Source organism: Podarcis vaucheri (genome assembly GCF_965113315.1).
Source record: "Podarcis vaucheri genome assembly, chromosome: 3".
NCBI lineage: Eukaryota > Metazoa > Chordata > Lepidosauria > Squamata > Lacertidae > Podarcis > Podarcis vaucheri.
The window spans coordinates 59,780,128-59,803,183 of NC_138761.1; the positions used below are offsets into that span (position 1 = coordinate 59,780,128).

The following is a 23,056-nucleotide window of genomic DNA, read 5'->3' on the forward strand; positions in this document are numbered from 1 at the left end:
TTACAGTTATAGTCACAGATCGCCATGAACAGGGGAAATGTATTTAATTATTTAAAGCACACTACTGTGTGTATGGAAATATGCCAGATGTCCTTCCTCTCAAACCACTTTTCATCCTTTCCTCTTGCAAGGATGAGCCACAAAATCACCTGCAGTTCAGACTTGCATTTACTCGTATCTTTTTAATACACCTTATAGTTCCACACCTTTGATGTGAACTAATCTAACACACATGACTTTTTCCAAACCACCTTTGTCAGCTGTGCAATGATGAGCGCCAAATTAGGCCCATCTGTTTAAATGGAAGGGAGTTCTCCTCCTATAAACTATGCTTCATTAACTGGCAAAGAAACTGCCAGAAGCTGCCTTCCAAAATTCCTGAGTGGCTGGCAAAAGATTTCATTACTCTCAGTTGTTATCTGGATTAGTCAATGTCCTGCAGTTTGGAGGATAAAATGGTACTGTGGAACTGCTCCACTATTCCATTCAATCTACCCTGTCATGAAAGAGGTTCTGAACTCTGCACATTATGAGTTCTTAAATGCTGTATGGGGTATATATCAGTGTTAACCTATAATTTAACACTGGAGCTTAAAACACTTTCCTTGGGCAATTGTTGGACAGCCTTGATGTGAAAATTAAGGATGTTAACAAACCTAAAATTAACAAAAGATCTCAATGTTTTGAATAAAGTATAAAATAGCTTTATAAAGCAGTTTAGCCACAGTAACAATTGGAAATACTTTGGATATTCTATGCAGAAGACAGAAATCATGGATTAAAGAAAACTGAGCATATGAGATGTATTCAACATTAGTCCTACTTAGAGTAGACCAATTTAAATTAATGGGCATGAATAACTCATGTTTATTAATTGCAATGGGTCTTCTTGAAGTAGGGATTTAGTTGGAGGCAACCCTGTGAAGACTCATAGCCATGGCAGTGAATATAGAGAGCCGTATCTCTAGCAGGCTACTATAAACTTGGGATTTGTTCTACCAATATCAAGTTAACAAAATATATGATCTACTATTATCATTCCTTATTAATTCAATTTATATTTTGCCTTTCTTCCATGAAGTTTAAGGTAGCTTACATAGGTCCCCAGGCAGAAAAGCATCCAGACATTGTCCAAAATTCAAACATACTTGGCTTCAGCAAAGTTGTTGAATCGTGTGTGTTCAGACCAGGTCTTATCACTTGCCTACTTCCTTGTCTAGCAAGGATCAAACCATTCATTCCTTGTTTTGTCAATGTCTTGGTAATAGAAGAAATGAAATCAAATACTTGAAAAGCCCCTGGTCAGATTTGTGCAGCCTGGAACATGTGTGCCAAGAGCCACATGCAAGTGGCAAAAAAGAGGAAACATGCATTTTTTAAAAAATTCCCTGGGTTTTCCATAATTACCACAGGGACTGAGCAGAAATCCAAGATTGCGGGGAAACTCATAAAGGAAGAGACAACAGCCAAAGGAAAATAAAAGCATGTTAAGTTTTTTTATGTCAGTTCCAGTCTTCATAGTGCCCTTTGTGAAGCGAGAATATGTCCACGTAAGGCCTCTGTAACCACATAAAAGTTTCTGAGGGCACGCTCTCGCCTTGTGCAGGAAGGAGCATCTGCCAAGTCAAAAGCAATTATTCATTTTACATGCTTTGGGCCGGGACAGCATGGTTCCCTGTGTGAACTTGCAAATGGAGCACTGTTAGTCCTTGCCAAAAACAGAGCACCAGAAATTCAAATGAAACTTCCCAAGTGACAGCATGCCCCAGACAACTCTAGAACAATACAAACAATTGTAGATAGGCAAGCTTCCTCCTACTTGTCTTGTGTTGTACTGGCTTGGAAATGAGCAGGGTTATTTCTGGGGGCACAGGGAAATGGCTTATTTTCTGAACCAATCAGACTTTCAAAAGAAGCAGCAGCAGCAGCAGCCGCCAAGCCCTTTCTCCTCAAAAGATCCTCTCCTTAAAGATTAACTGGGCACAAGGAGAAGGGGACAACAGAGGACGAGATGGTTGGACAGTGTTCTTGAAGCTACCAGCATGAGTTTGACCAAACCGTGGGAGGCAGTGGAAGACAGGAGTGCCTGGCATGCTCTGGTCCATGGGGTCACAAAGAGTCGGATACGCCTAAACGACTAAACAACAACAACAGCCACTGGTGGTGTGAGCAGCAGCAGCAGCAGCACTACATTAGGAGAAGGAGATGGGGAGGAATGGCTCCTCTTTCTGATTCCCTGGTATTTTGCATATCAGGATGAAAACCCTGGTGGCCCGTGGAAGATGCAGCTTACCCCACATCTCACAAGGACCACTGAGGCTTTCATCCTAATAGGCCACCAAAAAGAGAGAAGAGATCTCCCCCAAGACCACCACTGATTAGTAAAGCGAGGCTGATCATCACAGCTTGGACAGTGAAACTGAGCCCTAGCTCAGTACCACATTTACAGAATACCAGGACTAAATCAATGGAGAAGTGGTGCTATGCAGCATGGAAAGGTGTTTGTTTTAGAAAGGGGTCCTTCCTAGACTTTTCAACCCTATGATGCTTAGCTGGTCAGAACTGTGCAGCCTAGAACACATGTGTCGAGAGTCACATGTGCCCTGCTGAGCCACAGTCTCCCTCCATCATGTATAAGACATGACTGACTTAGTCGTACATTTTCCCAAAGAGTTGGCACAATCCTCACTATTGTGTGAGAGGCAACAAAGAATTTAGTTTGTCTAAGAGGAGAAAATAGCTAAGGTCAGCCCGGCTTGCACGCATCTTGCATTTTTTATTGTGTCAATCTCTGAAAGTAAATTTGTGTAACCAGATAATGACAAATAATGTAGTGACTCAAAGAACAATAAAAGACTGTCATATGCCTCATGACTCACAACAATGGTGTACTCTCTTGCACAGCCACAAAAAATAATTAAGATATTCAATTTAGAAGAGTTAAGTCATGCTATGTGCTTTAACCCCATGTGGCTTTTGAAATCACAAACACACATCAACCAGCACTGTGACTTTGATAAGCATGGCTTCAGCACTAATCTTCCTGCCCAACCACCACAACAACTAGGTAACACAGGAAGCTGCCATATATAGAGTCACAGACTGGTTCTTCTAGTTCAGTATAAGCTGACTGGAAGCAGCTCTTAAGAGTTTGAGACAAGGATCTCTCAAAGTCCTACTTTCAGATGCTTGGAATTGAAGCTGGGACCTTCTGTGTCCCAAGCATATTCTCTACCACTGAGGTATGGCTCTTTCTTTAGCAATTCAGGCATGTCCAACTCCCAAGACACTGTGATCTACTCCCAGTATTAAAAAAGTGGCAGTGATCTACCCATTGTCACTGAAGGGACGAGGAGTGTGGCGTGCGTGGGATGGGTGGATTGCCCAGAGTTGTTGAGCTTTTTGAGGGGAGGATTGCACAGTTTTTTAGCTTCCCCCCATAACTTTTTGTACACAATAAGGATCCTGTGATCTACCAGGGTCAGCCAGGGATCTACTGGTAGATCAAGATCTACTGGTTGAACATCCCTGTGAGTTTAGCTAACACCATCGTCAGATTTGAACTGAGCAGCTTCTTAACCTAATATGCTTTAGAGCAGTGTGGCTAACCTTTCTTGGCCCAAGGGCCCATTCACCCTCAGCCAAACCACTGGAAGCCTCATGCTGGCAGTGGGTGTGACCTCACTACAGATGCACATGGACATAACACACATCATCCCCTTCCTCAGTAGATCCATGTAGATCAGCTGAGGAAAGGGGTATTATTCCCCCCCTCCATCCCCGGGCAATAAAATGTGATGACTGGTGAGTTGCCCTCAGGGAAGTGAGCTAGCTGGATAAATTTAATCCTTTCCACCCAGTTCAGTGTGCACCAAGGTCATCATCAAGCGATGAACCTCAGCTGATGGGATGCAAATCACCCACTCCACTCATTAGATGATTGGTGCTTCCTTGATCATCAGATCAATATGCATCCCCATCAGGGTGCTGGACTAGACATAAAGGTTCAGAATTCTTCATCCACCCCAATCTAGTTTCTTTTTTTCTTTTTGTTGACTCCATCAAAATCAGTGAGCTCTTGAAAGGAGTAGGGGCGCAGAAAAAATTGCTTAGGAGATCAGTGTAAAACATCTAGGGGACACCAGGTGGACACCAGGTTGGGGGAAGACTGAGTTAAAGTATAATTTAAAATACGTCCCTCTCCCCAGCCCTTCCAGAATACTATTAAATGGATGGATTTCTACTTAACAAAGATTATATCTGAGTATTCAACACAATGCAAAACTGATCTTGAATACCGCTTTCCTAGACAGGAGGCTAAACATTCCTGAGCTCTTAAAATGAGTATTAGCTTGCACTATTAATGCAAGTATCAGTGGGCACTATTACTTATCCACTTACCACATCAAGGTCTTGGGAAACCCTACGTTTGCGAAGCTCTTCCATCCTCTCACATACATCAGTAAAGCAGGTATTATAATAATCTGCATATTGCTCAGCCAGGTCATCAATGTTGCCCAATGATCCATCCTATAGAAAAAATAAGAAAGGAATGGTTATTATTAAACCATTTTCAGTGGACATGAATAAACTATTTTAAATGCAATGTGAAGAGTTTGTCATCTTGATGTAAAAAAGCTCTTGAAGAATTATAGTGACTACTAATTTTAAAGAACTGTTTTTGTGGACAAGAACATTTCCCCAATATTCAAGTATCTTCCCAGGCAAACATGTTTGCATTTGAGCTAGCGAATGATGTCAAACCTTAAAAGCCATCCAGAAACTTCATAAGCAGTGTTTAAAAGCAAGAACAGATAATAAAATCTTTATGTTTATATTAGCATACAGGTTATACCTATAAACAACGCAAAGGTAGTCTGTCAATATACCAGAAGATTAGCAAACGTATTAGAACCTGAAAGTTAATTGACTGAGCCAGTGCATATTTTCCTTCAGAACTTATTTTTACCTGTACTATAAAGATAAATGAAACTGGAAATACCAATTTCAAATTAATCCACAAAAGATTTACTGCTGTACTGCTCTGTCAATATTGAATCCATAGGATATGTGTTGGGGATATACTCTAAAGCATTTGAGAAAGCCACTTTTATTTGCACAATGCCATCACTTTATCAACAAGAATCTCCTGTCAAACCAGTGTTCAAATCATGTTGTTGGAAAGCACTGAAATAAAATGAGACAGAACGTAAGCATGCCAGTGAATTACTAAAGCAACACTAAGTATGACTGTTTAACTGGGTAGGAGGGTTTTCTTTTTTAATGGCTATAGATGTTCAGGGCATACTTTAGACTAGACTTGAACCTGCTATCAGAAAAGTTACTTGCCATGTTCTACAGTTACATTGGGCGCGGGTGGTGCTGTGGGTAAAACCTCAGTGCCTAGGACTTGCCGATCGCATGGTCGGCGGTTCGAATCCCCGCGGCGGGGTGCGCGCCCGTCGTTCGGTCCCAGCGCCTGCCAACCTAGCAGTTCGAAAGCACCCCTGGGTGCAAGTAGATAAATAGGGACCGCTTACCAGCGGGAAGGTAAACGGCGTTCCGTGTGCTGCGCTGGCTCGCCAGATGCAGCTTTGTCACGCTGGCCACGTGACCCGGAAGTGTCTCCGGACAGCGCTGGCCCCCGGCCTCTTGAGTGAGATGGGCGCACAAACCCCAGAGTCTGTCAAGACTGGCCCGTTCGGGCAGGGGTACCTTTACCTTTTTACAGTTACATTAAGCAATTCCAAATGTAGGTTTAAAATAGTTGAATGTTATGGTCCAGGACTCTGGAAACTTCTGGTGTGCTAACGGAGTGCCTGGGGCATCAAGGATCCTGATAACTGGAGATATATTGTTTCTGGACTACCTAGCAGCAAGACTGCTCTACTCCTGTCCCTCAAGTGTTTCCTTGCTAACACTTGGATACCACTGACCTCTTTTCCTTAGTTTTGGGCATCTATTTTTGCCACCATGTCACTCCCAGTTGCAACAAGAGACACACCAGTTTTGCCTGAGTGCTCGCTAGTTTTGCCTGACTACTTGCTGTAGAAGAAATTCAATGCCACATTAACTGAAGTCTAAGCTGTGGAGAGGTGAGCCTAAAACATACACTTTCCTGCAGATAATTTCATTCATGTTATTTTACCACTTTGGTGTTTGCCATCCTGGGCTCCTTCGGGAGGAACGGAGAGGTAGAAATTTAATTAAGAAATAAATACAGAAATAAAGAAAATTATCGCACTCAAGGGCAAACCACATGATTATCATAAAATGTTGCTTTTACCTTAGTCTATTGGAAATCACTATGCAGTATCCCCAGATCCTGACACTGGACTATCCTTCTGTGCATTTTGCTGCTGCCTGCTTGCTGGTCAGCCAAGTTCTGCTGTTGACCTATTGCTGTGACTTTAAGTGCTACAGTCTTGCCCCTCTCAAAGCTTCAATCAGGGGACTCAACCTATTTCAAAATTCCTCCAGAAATGGCAGCACTACAGAAGAAGTAGCAAGAGATAGATAAGATAGAAGCAACACAGTGCTATTTAATTGGCTCCTATGAGCTGCTACCCACCTCATAGTATCATAAATAGCATGTGGTCCACAGCTTTTGTAATGTAAACAAAATCATTCACAACGTTGTTCTACATAGCTTGAATTGCATGAGTTTGTTATAAGATCAAGAAAGCCAGTTCCCTATCCACAGCTAATCATTATCATTCTTTACAGGCCAATCTGTTTTATTTTAACCTTCCAAAGTTTCCATTTCTAGATGTTATTTTACCATGTTGCTTTTAAATTATGAAAAGGCAAGCTGTAAATAAATTTAGCTGCAACCCCCATTCAAGTTACTTAGACATATTCAAAGAATAATAAGTAGAAGTACACTTGAATAAACAGCTATAGGTTGCAGAATTAACTCTGAAAAATAAAGGCAGCTCCTCCATCACTCTCAAACACAATCCACAACTCACCACTACTTTCCTAGGAAATTTCAATCTATATAACTTATAACTATAACAGACCACCTTTGGAGAATTACATTCTTGACTAGATCAAGAAGTTCGAAACCAGCCATAAAGAACTGTATTTGTGAATCCTTGCATGAGCCAAGAGCTGCCAGACCCACAACGTGAAAGTAACTGGAACCTCTGATTTATCCAGTACTTCAGCCAAAGATCAATCACTTGCATGCAAAGCACCTGGCAAGCTGATTAGAAAAACTTCTGAGCCTGTAGGTCTGGCAGATTAAATTCCAAACAAGGATTTTTTTTTAACCTGTTTACCCAACAGTAACCTTATCACTTGTTCACTTGGAACTGCCACAGTTCAAACAATATAACAATGCCAACATGAACAACAAGAAGCTTAACTTACTTTTATTTTCAGTCTGCTCTATTGTTTATGAGTCATAGCTAATGCTGCTTGTAGATACACCAGATTTTATTTATAATTTAAATGGGATGACCCAGCCATGTTTATCACATACGTTTAATCAATACCTTTATTTTGAAAATCTGTAATTAAGTTAAAGGCCTATTTTAAAAACCTAGCAACAAAGCCTATGAAAATGCATTTAAAAGCCATAAAAATATATTTAAAAAATTAAAAAATCAGTAAATAGCCACTAATGATTATTGAAAAGGCCCTATATATCAGACAACAATGTCAGAAACCATAAGCAATACCTACTGATCTGTTGGAAGAACAATGTACAATTAACTGTAAATTTATGTATAAACTGACATTGAAAACAACCAATGCAGGCTTAAAGAATGTGACTAATACATTTTAAAATCTTTTTAAAAGCTATCTAGAAAATTACCTCCAGTATACATATAAACACAAATAACAGCACCAACAATATCTAGCTTCCAGGCCTGGGAGATATGTACACTTGTTAACATGAGCTTTTTTGCCATTATCAGCTCTGCTGCATCGGAAATTCATTCTATGGTTCAACCTTTGCCAACCTGGTGCCCTCCAGGTGTATTGGATTACGACGACTATAGTAGCTGAGGCTAATGGGGAGCTGTAGTCCAAAATGTCTGGAGGGCATCAGGTTGGCAAAAGCTAAACGAGAGCTGCTTCACTGGCAGAAGCTTATTCCAGAAGGCATATTGCATAATTGATCCAACTCTTGAATCAAATAAGTTAAAACTTTAATAAAAACTAATAAATGTGCTGTCTTCTACTACATACTGTTTCACAGCATGTTCACAGAATACAAGGTTCAGTATAGAGGAAACAGCCAGGTGAAAGAAAAAATCCTATTTTAAGAGAGAAGAAGCAAACACCTAGTAAAAGTAAAGAACTTCTAGCACTTCAGAACAGCAGGTGTTCAACATTTCCTTTTGAGATTGTCATTTGCACTGGAATATTCCCTTCTTATAAATGCTTCAGATTTTTTTGCAACATAATACCATACAGCATAAATGATGGATTGCTATTGAATTCCTAGAGAATTAGTCTGGGACCATGCGAATACCAGAAGCAACCATCATGATTGATGTTAATGGAGTGAATAACAAAGACAAGTTATAATGATCTGGTACTTACTGAGCTAGATTTATTGGTCACCACACACCAGCCTGATGAATGTACTGGCAACATCATTTGTACTTGATGTTAAAGATAATAGGAAGTAGCGTTTTGTCAGGCATCTTGCATTAAGTAAATGAAATAAGCTTTGCCAAGAAAGATTTTTGCCGGCTCAGATTTTTGTTGTTTAAGCCTAACCTAACTTAAGAACATTTGTGGAAGAGCCCAGTGCTATGGACAATCATCAATAATCAGCAAGCCTTAGAATCTACTAGAGTTTACATGAACATATTGACAAATGGGCAAAGGTGGGAATCTGATGTAGAGTGGGGGCACCTCAGTGCTTTAATCTGATCTCTAGATGCGGAGAAAGAATTAGCATGATAAGGGCAACCTCCTCTTGTCAGGATAGATGTTGAGGAGGGCTGCTATACATCATAAGACTGCTTCTAAGAGAGGGATTATTATATTTTTAGCAAATCTAAATCTAGAGTGCATCAAGTACCAGTTCTGAGATATTCTTACATGCCATTTGAACTTGTGCATTATTGCTGCTTTGTTGGGCCAATGTGAGGAAGAGGGAAATGTTAGCCTTAAATGCATACAGATTAGCCAGTGGGCCGGCAGCAAAATATCTCCTGTATCAACCTGCCTGTGTATTAAGATTGTCAGGAGGCCATTCTCAGTGTGCCCATCTTTAGGAGAATTGCATTACGTAGGTATAAAATAATAAGAGTGTTCTCTGTGGTGGTGCCCCAACTGCGGAATGCCCTCTTGAGGGAGGTATGCTTTTAGGCACCAGGTAAAAACCTTTGTTTGTCCAGTCATTTTAGATCATGGTATTTTTACCTAATTGAAAGGTTTTATTCCTCTTAATTGTACTGCATTTCTTGTTATGTTTTATATTGTATTTGGATATTTCATATTCCTTTCTATACCACTCTGGATCCATTTTTGGATGAAGAGTGTTTCATCTGTTTTTGCTTCTGCTAAAGCAGGCTTTCTCAAACTCGGCCCTCCAGATGTTTATGGCCTACAACTCCCATGATCCCTAGCTAGCAGGACTGGTCAGGGTTGATGGGAATTGTAGCCTCAAAACATCTGGCGGGCCAAGTTTGAGGAAGCCTGTGCTAAAGAGTCGATGCTAGCATTTGTCCCAAGATACAGATAATAAAATGAAATAGTGGACTTGACTGGAAAGACATGCTTTTCTCATAATAGAGGAACTAGAAAATAGAGAAGTGTGTTCCTCCTGTAAAAAGCTTTGCATGCTAAGCCCTGACTATACACTGATAAATACATAAATTAATTAATTAATAGAAAGACACCATTTGTGCTAACTCAAGACACAAGAGTCACTGTGTGGAAAGCCATTGCAAACATTAGCAGTTTTTCTAGCCAGTCATGAAAAATTATGTGGAATATGATCTTACATTGCACTAACATATGTTTGGTTTGGATAGCATAAGTAATGCAAACAGGAATGGTAAGATCTAAGACTTGGTAAATAAGATACAGATTTCTTTCTAATTGCTACACTGAAAACACCTGGATATAATTTATATACAGTACTGTAGTAAAGTTTCATCTCTCCAACAATAATCTGCACAGACCTTTCCAAAGTCAGAAACTTTTTCTAGCAGAGCTGAACTTGGACGCTTGGAGAGACCATGTTTAACATACCCAACACAGAAGCTATTGTAGAATAAATTTAAACTACACAAAAATCTACACTTATCTCGGTTAGCATTCATACCTTCTAACTTGTCCTCATCGTTCTCCATTAGAGATGGCAAGCTCACACCCACTGGCAAACTCACTGGCTTGGCCAAACAATAACTTGTCTTATTTTCAAAGACAATCAGGAAACAGGATATTAATAATAACATAAATTTTGCCAATAATAGCATTATCCTTTCCATTTTCCTTTGATTTATGTCTATGTATACCTAATGGAAAAGAAGTATATAAGTTGATGTATATTACTTTCTTTAAAATACATGCAGCACCCTTAGCCCATCAGCTTCTTGATTCCTCCAAATGCCCTGCACCCATTAAATATTTCCTGGCCAGTGGCAGCAAGAAGAGTGATGGCTATGCATAATGCCAGGTCACTAGAAAGAAAGGGGAGAGAGGAACAGACCTTCCTCTTTCCCTATCACCATGCGCCACCCAACACTGCTAACCGGTAACTATTTTGAGGAAAGCAGGTAGGGTATTCTCAAAATAGTTACCGGTTAGCAGTGTTGGGTGGCACATGGTGATAGGGAAAGAGGAAGGTCTGTTCCTCTCTCCCCTTTCTTTCTAGTGACCTGGCATTATGCATAGCCATCACTCTTCTTGCTGGTAAGCAGGTAGGGTATTCTGGGGATCACAAAAGGATGCTGGAATTCCTTATCTCTGGCTCCAATTATACTTCAAGCAAAAATTTTAATATTGAGGCTTGTAAAGCTCACCTCTTCCTTAAGGCAAGTCTTATGTGCCTCTGAAGCTCATATCAAAGTCTGAGCTCAGCAAGCTCCACCGCCATTTCTAGTCTCCCTTGATTATGCCTTCTTTATGTTCTCTTACTGGAACAGTTAGTGTTTGCCACATGCCAATGTGCTGTCTAAACAAGTTACATTTTATGTTCTCACTTAATTGTCAGCAGTGCTTTTGTGAAAGTTTGCAGTACAGTGGTACCTCAGGTTACATACGCTTCAGGTTACATATGCTTCAGGTTACAGACTCCGCTAACCCAGAAATAATGCTTCAGGTTAAGAACTTTGCTTCAGGATGAGAACAGAAATTGTGCTCGGGCGGTGCAGCGGCAGCAGGAGGCCCCATTAGCTAAAGTGGTGCTTCAGGTTAAGAACAGTTTCAGGTTAAGAACGGACCTCCGGAACGAATTAAGTACTTAACCTGAGGTACCACTGTAGTTGCATTTGGCTTGTTGATCTTGAAAGGCTATACAGTGGTACCTCAAGTTACAAATGCTTCTGGGTGCAAACGCTTCAGGTTACAAACTCTGATAACCTGGAAGTGTTACCTTGAGTTGAGAACTTTGCCCCAGTATGAGAATGGAAATCGTGTGCCGGTGACGCAGCAGCAGCAAGAGGCCCCATTAGCAAAAGCACGCTTCTAGTTAAGAACAGTTTCAGGTTAATAACGGACCTTCAGAATGAATTAAGTTCATAACTAGAGGTACCACTGTAACTTAAACTGCCTGGCGATTAAACTGCACAGTATGAAAATACACACGTTACTCATTTTGCTCCTTTTTTACACTGAACACTCCCAGCCTCCATCTCCACTTCTATGAGTCCATACATAATACTAAAAGGTTTAAATTTTACAGAATATCCTTGAATCGGAATATTGATAGTCAGCTTAATCTGAAGTTTAGAAAACAGCCCTACATAAATGTTGAGCTACAGTTGTTTTAGTTCTTTCATATTATACTATTAACACTCAAATTTCTCATCTGCATAAATAATTACAGAAATGCAAATACAATAAATCACAATTCCAGTACCATATGAAGCATTTAGAAAAACCATGCTTTAACATGATCAGCTACAAAAAGCAACACAGTTGCACATGTTCATCTCAAGAGATATTCAGCCTCGATAACTGTGTGTCTTCTGTACCAATGAGATATGTACAGCAGCAAAATAAAAGGATATGAAAGCCCCAGAGCAACTTTTCTACCAAGAGGCAAACCTAGAATCACTATACCAAAACTATAATAAAAAAGAAAATAGGAAGTGTGGTTTCTGAAGTAAGAGATAGTGCAAAATTCTAGAAGATTCTTTTTTTTAAAAAAAAGAAAAACATCTGGAAAACTTAGGCATAGCCTGAATGCCTTTTTGCTTCTATCAGCTGTTCCATCTGCTCACCAATTCCTGTGCTTCACAAGTTTAGGAGCAGCTGGGTTAGAACATATCATATGAATACGTTCAGACATTAAAAAAACCCACCCCCACTTCAGAAAAACACATACCAATATCCCGTTTTTCATAAACAGTGATGGGGCCCTCAAGAAGTTGCTGGGCTACAATTCCCATCATCCCTGACCATTGGCTATGGTGACTGGGGCTGATCAGAGTTCACTGGCAAGTTACTTGTGGCAAGCTGAGCCCCCACAGCAGCTATTTGGGGGGGTCCCCCATAACATTGTACTAATGGGAGTCTTCAAAGGCAGCCCCTTATACAATGCACTGCAGTAGCCCAGCGTGGAGGTAGCCTGGGCATATTTCCCATGCCTGGTAAAATCAGACCAGAAGGAGTCAGAACTGGCACACAGGTCTCAGCTCAGATCAACATTTTTTTGCTTGGTTTGTCTCAGGACTGAATCATGTGATTATTTCTGCCAGTGGGCCAGTTTTCTTAAGAAGCCAGAATTATAGCCAGATTTGTATTTAATACTTATTCTATGCATACATCTTTCGTGAGCCTTCAGTTTTAGTATGATCAAAAAAACTGTAAAATAATAAAATCAATTACAATTACAGATAGTGCAGGCTGGCAAGGTGTCTTGCTTTATAACTCTGAAGCACTTTATGATTTTATCAGTTTCAGGGTTTGGTTGTTTAATAATCCGGCCTTCAACTACACAAAAAAAATTGTCTTTATTGCAATACTGATTGTTGCTTTGAGCTGTACTATGCTTATTCTGGCTTCCATCTTCCCTTCCCTATCTGCACACATTCCCACACATTTGCTCGGGGTATCTGTGCCCCCCCCAATCTTCTGGAGCAGGTTTTGACGGTCTGCCGGGGCGGGGGGAGGGGGCTGTAAGGAAGAACAAAGTAAGGGAAAGTTTCATTGTGCAAATTGAACTTTCTTGCACAAGCAAAACAGCAGCACTGGACACCTCCCACTATTTTTGTTGTATCTATAAGCATGACAGGTTATAGTTAGCAGGTCTATGAAGTCAATGAAGTACTCCACCCCAAATCAAAACTGTCAGAAAGCGTGTACCAAGAAATGTCAGGATAGATGCAGTCAGGGAATTTAAGATGTGCTTGCATTAAAAACATATGCTAAATGTGATTTGATCAGCCCCCTCCTCCCACACCTGCTGATTTGCCTCCCTTCTCTGGGGTGCCCAGCTAACTGGAGGTGTAAACAGCTGCGCAACAGGGAAAGGTATACAATGGGATCAATGAATCCATCATGGGCCCCCCACTCCCCACCTGATTGGAAATGCAAACTGCTGAGGAGCACATGGATCCATTCCTTAGACAAATCCCTATTATAGTTTCATACATTCTACAGTGTAACAGAGGCATTATACAGAATCTCTCATAATCAATCTGCCTATAAAACTAAAACAGTTATCTCCAATCATGAACAAAAATGATTAAAAAAAAACTTTTAAGAACATTCGTATGAAAACGTCAAGTGTTTTAATTATATTATGGTTCAGTGGAAGGTTCAGCAATCTTGATATCTCTCCAAACTACTACAGGGGTTTCTTTTTTGGGGGGGGGAGGGAGGTGTAGTGATGTTCATTGAGATAAATGAACTGATGACATTTCTGCCAATTCTGGGCATTCTTAGAATTCCCATCTACAGGTTGTATCTAATGGTTTTCTCCATCAAAGGAGGCAATTTAATTTTTCTCCCCCTTTGGTGCACCACTACACAAATTTGTTGTCCTGGTTATCAAGATCTATGCTAAGCATATTGAGAACACAGGTTAAATGCCTGACCCCACTTACATGGGTGCAAGCTCTGCTGAACTGATTAAGACTGGTTTCTGGAATTGTGCCGCTTCAAAAAAATGTGTACTGTATGTACTGGGAAGTATTATGATTAGTGTGCAACTACAGAAAACAGACATATGTAAATAATTCCCTCAAACTGTACTGTACACTCCTAACTGGCTTTAAGGCTACAGTAGTTTGTGTCCACTGGTGTTATGGACTTTGCAGATGAAGCCAGCTACAGTGGTGCCTCGCAAGACGAAATTAATCCGTTCCACGAGTCTCTTCGTCTAGCGGTTTTTTCCTCTTGCGAAGCAACCTTATTAGCGGATTAGCACTATTAGCGGTTTAGCGGCTATTAAAGGCTTAGCGGCTAATTAAAGCCTTAGCGGATTAGCGGCTAAAAAGGCTATTAGCGGCTTAGAAGGGGGGGAGTGAAAAAAAATTGGAACACTCGCAAGACGTTTTCGTCTTGCAAAGCAAGCCCATAGGGAAAATCGTCTTGCGAAGCAGCTCAAAAACGGAAAACCCTTTCGTCTAGCGGGTTTTCCGTCTTGCAAGGCATTCGTCTTGCGGGGCACCACTGTATTCACAACACAGGGTGCAAGATTACTTGCTACCCACCCTCAAAGACCTCAGGTTCCAGTAAGAAATACATGCGAAGTAAACATGGACTGGTTTTTACAGTCATTTTTTAAATCAGAAAACAGATTTATCATATTTTTATCCCACTCTTTTCAATCTAACAACAATGTTGTAGGTAAGGCTCTGGCCCAAAGTCAGTCAAACTGATTATGGCAGAAATATGTTCCCTTAACTACCAACGTCATGAAATGCAGCTTCCGAAAACGCCTATTATCCAATTCACATAAAATTTCTTATTAGCAGAACAGAAAGGGTACACAAACAAGAATTGTGCATTACAGCTCTGCTAGCTGCAATCCACCCACTTCCAGAAAGAGTTCCTGTGGAAATCCTTAACTGCTACAAAATTGGGTGTTACTGCCTAAAGGATATAAACAATGACATTCTGTTTAGTTTTTCAGCTTACAAAGTCAAAGGGGCTACACAATTCTGGAAGTACAGAGACAAAAAGGCTGCATTTTAATAACGTATAAGGAGTTGTTAGAATAATTCACAAAAGTATAACTATGACTGGTAAATCAATTAATTTTTTTCTGTTGTTCTCTGAGTGCATTAGGAGGTAGGAAGGCAGATATATTGAGGTTTATGGCCCAATAGCAACTAGGCCTCATTACATCACACAATAGTCTTGTTCAATCACTTTACCAATCAAATGTTTATTATAGTCAACCAACCAATAAACAATATATGTGAAAGGGTCTGGGGGCAGGGGGCACCACTGCTTTACTCTGTGTGTTTGTTTGTTTGTTTCCTCCTCAAGTTCCAGCACTGGTTTCAGAATCTGGTAAGTTATCATATTAGCAGCATTACTCTCAGGGAAGGGAGAGTTGTAGAGGAACTTCAGGATCCCAGGTAAGTGGGTTCTCAGGCTCTGGGAGAGGCAGAAGCTCAACCTGCTTTCTGATAGGTGGGGGTACTGAATTTGTACTCAGTGATGACAGCTGTCTCCAATCCTAGCTTCACAGGCTTCTCTGATTATCCACCCAGATGTCGTTTCTGTCTAGACCGAATTCAGCGGAAAAAATGGGATATAAATAATAATTAGGCTGCTGGTGTCCTCGGCCTGCCCCAAGTCAGCAAGTATGGGGTAGAACACCCATGGGATAGCCTTTGTCTCTCGGTCTCTTCTCCTCTTGACCTCGCATTTCTCTACTCCCTATTGACTCTACCCTCCATTCTCTCTCATACACCTCTTGCCCTTATTGCTCTCCCAGGGGGAGGCTTTCTGAAACCTCACACCTTCTCTGTAAAATTACTCCAGTATCACTTACTAGCCTTCCAGGGTCTTACCAGGGACCAGATAAAAGTTGTCCAGTTTTCACCGGTCCATCTTCCTCTGGACTTCCATGTCCTGTAAGTACTTCCTGCCCGTGAAGCTCTTTATTTCCCTTTCTCAGACAGCTGTGGTTTCAATGAAACCAGTCTGTCATGAAGATACACTTTCCTGGCAGCAGCTGCCTCCCTCTCAGCAACAGTGTGTTGACCATAACACTGTTCGTTTCCCACCTGATTGCAGATCAATCAACAGCCTGGGCTTGCAATAGTTTGGGCTTACAGCTGAGCAGACAGCAGCACTGCACTTCCCCAACAAAAATTGCACACCAAGTGGGTAAGGTGTCTGTTCCTTGCATCAGCTGCCAGAAGGTCACATAAGCAGAGATAACAATATACAAAAATACCAGTGATACAAGGTCAAATCTCATGGATCTCAGTACAGTACTAGCATTTGGCTTTTTACTGTCCCAGCCAAGCAGAAAAAATCTTATGCACAAATACTATTCTATTTGGGAGGAATAATGCACCGTTATCCAGGGGGGTTCAGCTCATTTAATTAAAACAAGTACAATCACCCTCCTGTGGGCTTTAAACTGTGAGTATCCATTTAAATATTATTTAGATGCATATCTTCTAAGTACTGGGGCCTGTGCTGAGTTTCATGTTTATATCAATTAGGGATATCAGTGGGCTAATAAAAGCTTTATGTCTTGCCAGTTTATAAGCCTTTCCACTCTTGGATCTGGAATTTTTATTCCTTTATGATCTTATATGCCCATATTGCTTCATCATGGCCAAAGTGCCTGTTGATGAGGCTAAACAGCCGGCTTTTTCTCAAGTAAATAGAATTTAATATCTCACTCTACCCACCAGCAGAAAAACATGCTGCACTTTTTTAAAAATGTAAAAAAGTAATCAGCACAGCATTGCACATGGCCCTGGTTTGCCTGAGGCTTTAAATCTATAGCAGCAGTCAAGAACTTGATAGGCCATGAGATCAATATAACACTGGGTACTAGGGTGATGGACCACAGCGCCTCCCTCGATTGCTCTGCCTTGTACTGAAATCTTTCTTAACACAACCTTTCATCCATATCATGTAGCACTACCAGGTCCTGACTAATATTAGGCTTCAAAGGGGGAATGTATTGTAGATACTTTCCCATGGATTGAGTTATGAAAGTACAAAAACATGACACATCTACACCGGTTTGGGTAAGAGAATAAGCAAAGGCTGAGGAGGCATCCTGGGTCAATACAAAAATAGGGCCGAATAGAGGCTACTCACCAAGCACATACATAAGCATTTAAAGTATGCGTTAATCCACATCATGACAGCAGATGTTTTGGAAAGCACACATATTTGAATCTCAGTCCTGATATCTCTTAAGCTACTCATAGTCAGATGTGCACTGAACCATAAATAGATTTCTCTGTTGTGAGTCGAGATTAGTGAAAATCTTTAAATCTTGATCATTTGAGAAGCTTACTATGTCACTTGAACATTTCTGATTGTGTGTGCACATGTGCGCACACATTTATACTACTGTAATGGCGCCTTTTCACACTGCCTTCATAATTTGGCTCATTCCCATTATGCAAAAATGTATAGAAGATGACCTGGGCCACTTGGGAGGAGCCAATGCTGTCGCTGCTTTCCACACCTGTGCTGCTCTAGTTCCAGGAGGGGCAGTGCTGATAACAGTGATAAGCTGCAACAGGGTTCTCCTACATTTCATTTCCCCCCTTCCTATGCTTTAAAAAAAGGCTTTTCGAAGTACTTATTCCTAATTTTAACTGCTGTTTTTGATGTTTTAATTAATTTTTTGCATTCACATTTTTATCTGTAAACTGCCTTGAAAACTGACATCAAAGGGCAGTACAGAATTTACATAAATAAATGCAATTAGCATACTGGGGCTGACCTGCAAGCATTTTCACTGCATTCAAAGCAAACTACCCTTCCTCTTCCCGGAAGTTTTAAAAAATAGTAATAAATTCTGCAAGTTTGCAGCAGAAGCTGGTCATGGAAAGCACTGATTGATGGCCTCCAACAGGTCACCAAGAAGCCTTCACCACTCAATTTCCAGAGGAGTACTGCATAATTTAAAAAGCTTCTTTTTATTTCCAAGCTAAGAGACGAATGTAAATATGTATAAGCATTTTACATGACACTTTACAAATGTTCAGTGAAGGACAGGCAACCTGCCTTAAGCATTGGTGAAGAAAAAAGGGTAACAGCTGAAGCAGTGCTGGATGCATGTACATTTGTCAAACTGCAAAGCCAGGAAGAAAGCAGACTTACACCACAGCTGAGGGATCTGCTGTGGAGTTTTTTATTTTTAGAATTATGACTACATCAATTTTTATCCTTTAGTGTTTTAAACATTAGCCCTTTATATAATGAATTACCGGTAACCACAAAATCAAAGTTTAAAGAGGTATTGGAAGTTATCTAGTCCAATCTCCTGTTGTGCAAGATCTACAGTGCAGGAAGCAACAACAGCAGCCTTGACAGATAGTTATCTAGCTTCCACTTAAATACATCTATCAAAGGAGTGCCCACCACCTATTGAAGCAGGCTGTCCCCTGCCCAAGTTTCTCCAAACACTTACTTGAAGCCTGCTTCCCTGCCATTTCCACTCACTGCTTTTCCAGAGCAACAGAGAATAAATCTGGTCTATCTTCTATATGACAGCCCTTCGGATATTTGAAGATTACTATCATGTCTCCCCTTACTCTTCTTTTATAAAGGCTCAGTAAAACCAACTCTTTCAATAGCTCCTCATAGGATAGGCCTTGGTTTCCACCCATACCCCTCACCATTTTGATCATATTCCTCAGGACATGTTTCAGTTTAACAATATCCATCTTTAAATGTCCAGCACTAGATGTGGTCTGGATAGCACAGAGCAGAACAATTGTTTTCCTTGATCTGGACACTATGCTTCTGTTACCTGTTTTATATGCGATATTATCACAAATTATCAGAAGTGTAACGATCTCAAATACAGGTACATTTTGTGGTAATCAGACATGAAAGAAAAGCGAACCAAGTGAAATTGTCAGTAGCCAATACAGGTTATCAAGAACATTCAGAACCAGTATTTGAACTGCATTTCAAACAAACTCTTATAGATATGATTTTTTAGAATTTTACTACATCTTAAGTTTTTAACTTGGCACCCAGAACATCAACAAGAATCCTATTTTCCTGTCACACCCAACTTGGAAAAAATATTTTTAATGTATTTATGGTGTTTCCTCTGTGAAATAGTACTATAAAGTCTGTCATGATTTCTATTAATTTATCCAACAATAATACAATTACAAGAAATACTTTCTTAAATAAAGTATCAGTTTCCAATAAGACTGAAAATAAGATCACATTTTGAACCTCTCCTTGAGTTGTTGAATCAATAATTCTAAGCAGGGCAAAAGAAAAATGCTTCTCTTGCTCCAAGAAAATTAAGACACATACACACATTTGGACTAAGCATCAAATATTCTGGAAGCACAACTTGTGCTTTTGAGGTATTTAACATTAAATAAAAACAATTTAAATATACTTTGTTCAAAATGAAATGTGCTTCATTCCATTTCTACCATTTTAAAAATTATTCCATTACTGGTAAGGCCTCAAAGGCTATTTTTTTTAAAAAAAAACATATGTTCTTTCCCTATGAACAAAGGCACTTTTGTCATGGTGGTGTGTTAAAATATTCATAAGGTCCAGCTGCTTCTAAGGCATGGAAACAATTTTTGGCTCCTCTGACATTAAATGGGAGATGTACTTATATCAGGAAACACCTACATGTGCATTAGCCATCCTACTCCTTACAAATAGTGAATGGTATTTTGCTTAAGGATGATATACCGTATTTTTCGCACCATAGGACGCACTTTTTCCCTCCTAAAAAGCAAGGGAAAATGTGTGTGCGTCCTATGGAGCGAATGCAGGGGGGGACGCAGACGGGAAAAGCCCCCAAGAGCCGCACACAAGCTCCGTGCGCTCTTGCGGGCTTTTCCACAGGAGGGAGAAGGGACTGACTGGCCGCATCAGTCCCTTCTCCCCCCTCCCAGGAAAGCCAGGAGAAGCCGTGCAGCCCTTTTAAAGTGTGCGCGGCTTCTGCCGGTTTTGCGGGAGGTGGGGGAATTCCCCCACCTCCCAGAAAAGCCAGGAAAGCCCTGCGCAGCGTCTCCCGGCAAGGAGACACTGCGCGGGGCTAAAGGGGAAGGCAAAACAGCGAGCGGGAACCATCCCGCTCGCTGCCTTGCCTTCTCCCATAGCTGCGCGCAGCCCCTCCGCAAGGAGACGCTGCGCGGGGCTAAAGGGGAAGGCAAAACAGCGAGCAGGATCCATCCCGCTCGCTGCCTTGCCTTCTCCCATAGCCCCGTGCAGCCTCTCCTTGCGGAGACGCTGCGCGGGGCTAAAGGGGAAGGCAAAACAGCGAGCGGGATCCATCCCGCTCGCTGCCTTGCCTTCTCCCATAGCCCCGTGCAGCCTCTCCTTGCGGAGACGCTGCGCGGGGCTAAAGGGGAAGGCAAAACAGCGAGCGGGATCCATCCCGCTCGCTGCCTTGCCTTCTCCCATAGCCCCGTGCAGCCTCTCCTTGCGGAGACGCTGCGCGGGGCTAAAGGGGAAGGCAGAACAGCGAGCGGGATCCATCCCGCTCGCTGCCTTGCCTTCTCCCATAGCCCCGTGCAGCCTCTCCTTGCGGAGACGCTGCGCGGGGCTAAAGGGGAAGGCAAAACAGCGAGCAGGATCCATCCTGCTCGCTGCCTTGCCTTCTCCCATAGCCCCGTGCAGCCTCTCCTTGCGGAGACGCTGCGCGGGGCTAAAGGGGAAGGCAAAACAGCGAGCGGGATCCATCCCGCTCGCTGCCTTGCCTTCTTCCATAGCTGCGCGCAGCCCCTCCGCAAGGAGAGGCTGCACGGGGCTATGGCTTCTTTAGCCCTGCGCAGCGTCTCCCGGCAAGGAGAGGCTGCATGGGGCTAAAGGGGAAGCCAAAACTTGGCTTGCTCCATAGCTGCGCGCAACCCCTCCGGCAGGGAGAGGTTGTGCGCACCCTGTACGCTGCTCTTTGGGGCTGGGGGGGAAAAAAGATTTTTTTCTGGATTTCCCCCCCTAAAAACTGGATGCGCCCTATGGTCCGGTGCGCCCTATGGTGCGAAAAATACGGTACTTTAAATCCAATTTACCCCACTCCCACCCTGTTATACTTTGCCATCATTTAACCAGAACTGCATCCCACCTTTGTTGCACCTTTGCCAGCTGTCCTCCCACTTGTTATATGAATTGTGACATACTATTTGGACAGCTTCTTAGCATCCTTTGTTTGGTTAGGGAGGATTGGTGGAGATCCATAACAAGAAGAGGAGGAGTTTCGATTTGATATCCGCTTTATCACTACCCGAAGGAGTCTCAAAGTGGCTAACATTCTTCTTTCCCTTCCTCCCCCACAACAAACACTCTGTGAGGTGAGTGGGGCTGATAGACTTCAGAGAAGTGTGACTAGCCCAAGGTCACCCAGCAGCTGCATGTGGAGGAGCGGAGACGCGAATCCAGTTCCCCAGATTACGAGTCTACCGCTCTTAACCACTACACCACACTGGCTCTCAAGGCCTTTTCTGTGACAGCCTCCAACTTTATGAAAAGATTTTTTAAAAAAATGCAAGCAAAGAACCAAGCAAGCAGGGAAACTAGCAAGTGTGAAAGTTTAGGGAGGGGGCATGAGATCGTAACTTAAAGGAGTAATTAAATTTTAATAAATATTTAAATTTATTACCATTATTTTATTGCAGAATTTATTGTAATTTTATTACAATGAATGTTGCTTTCATAAATCTCTTCACTTTTAACCACCAAGTTTCTTCTGTTTTTATATGATAGTAATAATTATCTATTGTTTTTAAGTCTAGATACTAAAACCTGCCTTTGTTTACTAGTATGTTTATTTTGATATTCAGCTTTCTTTCTTTTTCCCAGCTGCACCAATTGGCAAAAACTAATTGGGGACCATAGGGCACAGAAGCTTGTAGTCTATCACTAATGCTAGGCAGAGTTTATCATCGTTTGAATAAAACTATAGCATTTATACTTTTATATTTCATGAAATACCTAACAGTACAATACTATGAAACATTTCATGTACTTGTTGTAGTAAGTTTGGGTTTGTAAATAAGCATACAAACCTAAGCACACTTACTAGTGAACACTGTGGACCTTACTTCTGAGTAAGCATATCTAAGTGTGCGATGAGTATTGCATATATGGCATATATTCCAATCTTTCTGGGGGTATTTTTTTTTCCTGTGGAGAAATGTGAAATTTTTACCCTATGGCTTTCAGGTTTCCATGCATTTTGCACCTCTAAACAGGTTGAAAAAACCAAGATTGTTGGAGCCATTTAAAGTCAGAATCCAGTAGTTTCCCAGGCATATGCGCATATTTTACCTAGAAACATTTACAGTAGGCCAAGTCAGAGAGAATAAATCAGCTGCTAGAAAGAGGAGGAGAGATGGGGGAAGCAATGTTGTAGGTTAGGAGAACAATGTTGCCCCTCCTCTTCCCCCACCCTACAGTTTTGAATGATTCAACCCAAGGGCACCAGTGTGCACACCATGATTTGAGTTCCAGTGCACCCTGAAAGCATTTGAAACAAATTATTTATTTTGGGTGTTTCATTTTAGGGCTGAAATCCTACCTCTGCCATCGACTCATTTTCTTGGTCTTAAGTAAGACAACTTGTTGCCTTCTACTGCATTACTCAGTTTTCAACATCATAATCTGCAGAAAGCTTAGGTAAAGGTAAAGGGACCCCTGACCATTAGGTCCAGTCATGACCGACTCTGCTGACTGTTAAAAAAAAATGTGGGTAGGAATGCTACAACATATGACAAAGTTA

At 41.4% G+C, this 23,056-nt stretch overlaps 1 protein-coding gene across 6 annotated transcripts in view; it reads right to left on the bottom strand.

The window, feature by feature from the left end:
• The window catches only part of LOC309528039 (SAM and SH3 domain-containing protein 1-like), a 540,262-nt gene that overhangs the window by 99,486 nt on the left and 417,720 nt on the right, over nucleotides 1–23,056 (bottom strand). For all 6 annotated transcript variants that reach the window (XM_082215198.1, XM_082215200.1, XM_082215201.1 and 3 more), the window contains exon 2: nucleotides 4,402–4,530. In XM_082215198.1, the coding sequence (XP_082071324.1) occupies nucleotides 4,402–4,530 (129 nt within the window). The remainder of the gene's footprint in view (nucleotides 1–4,401; nucleotides 4,531–23,056) is intronic.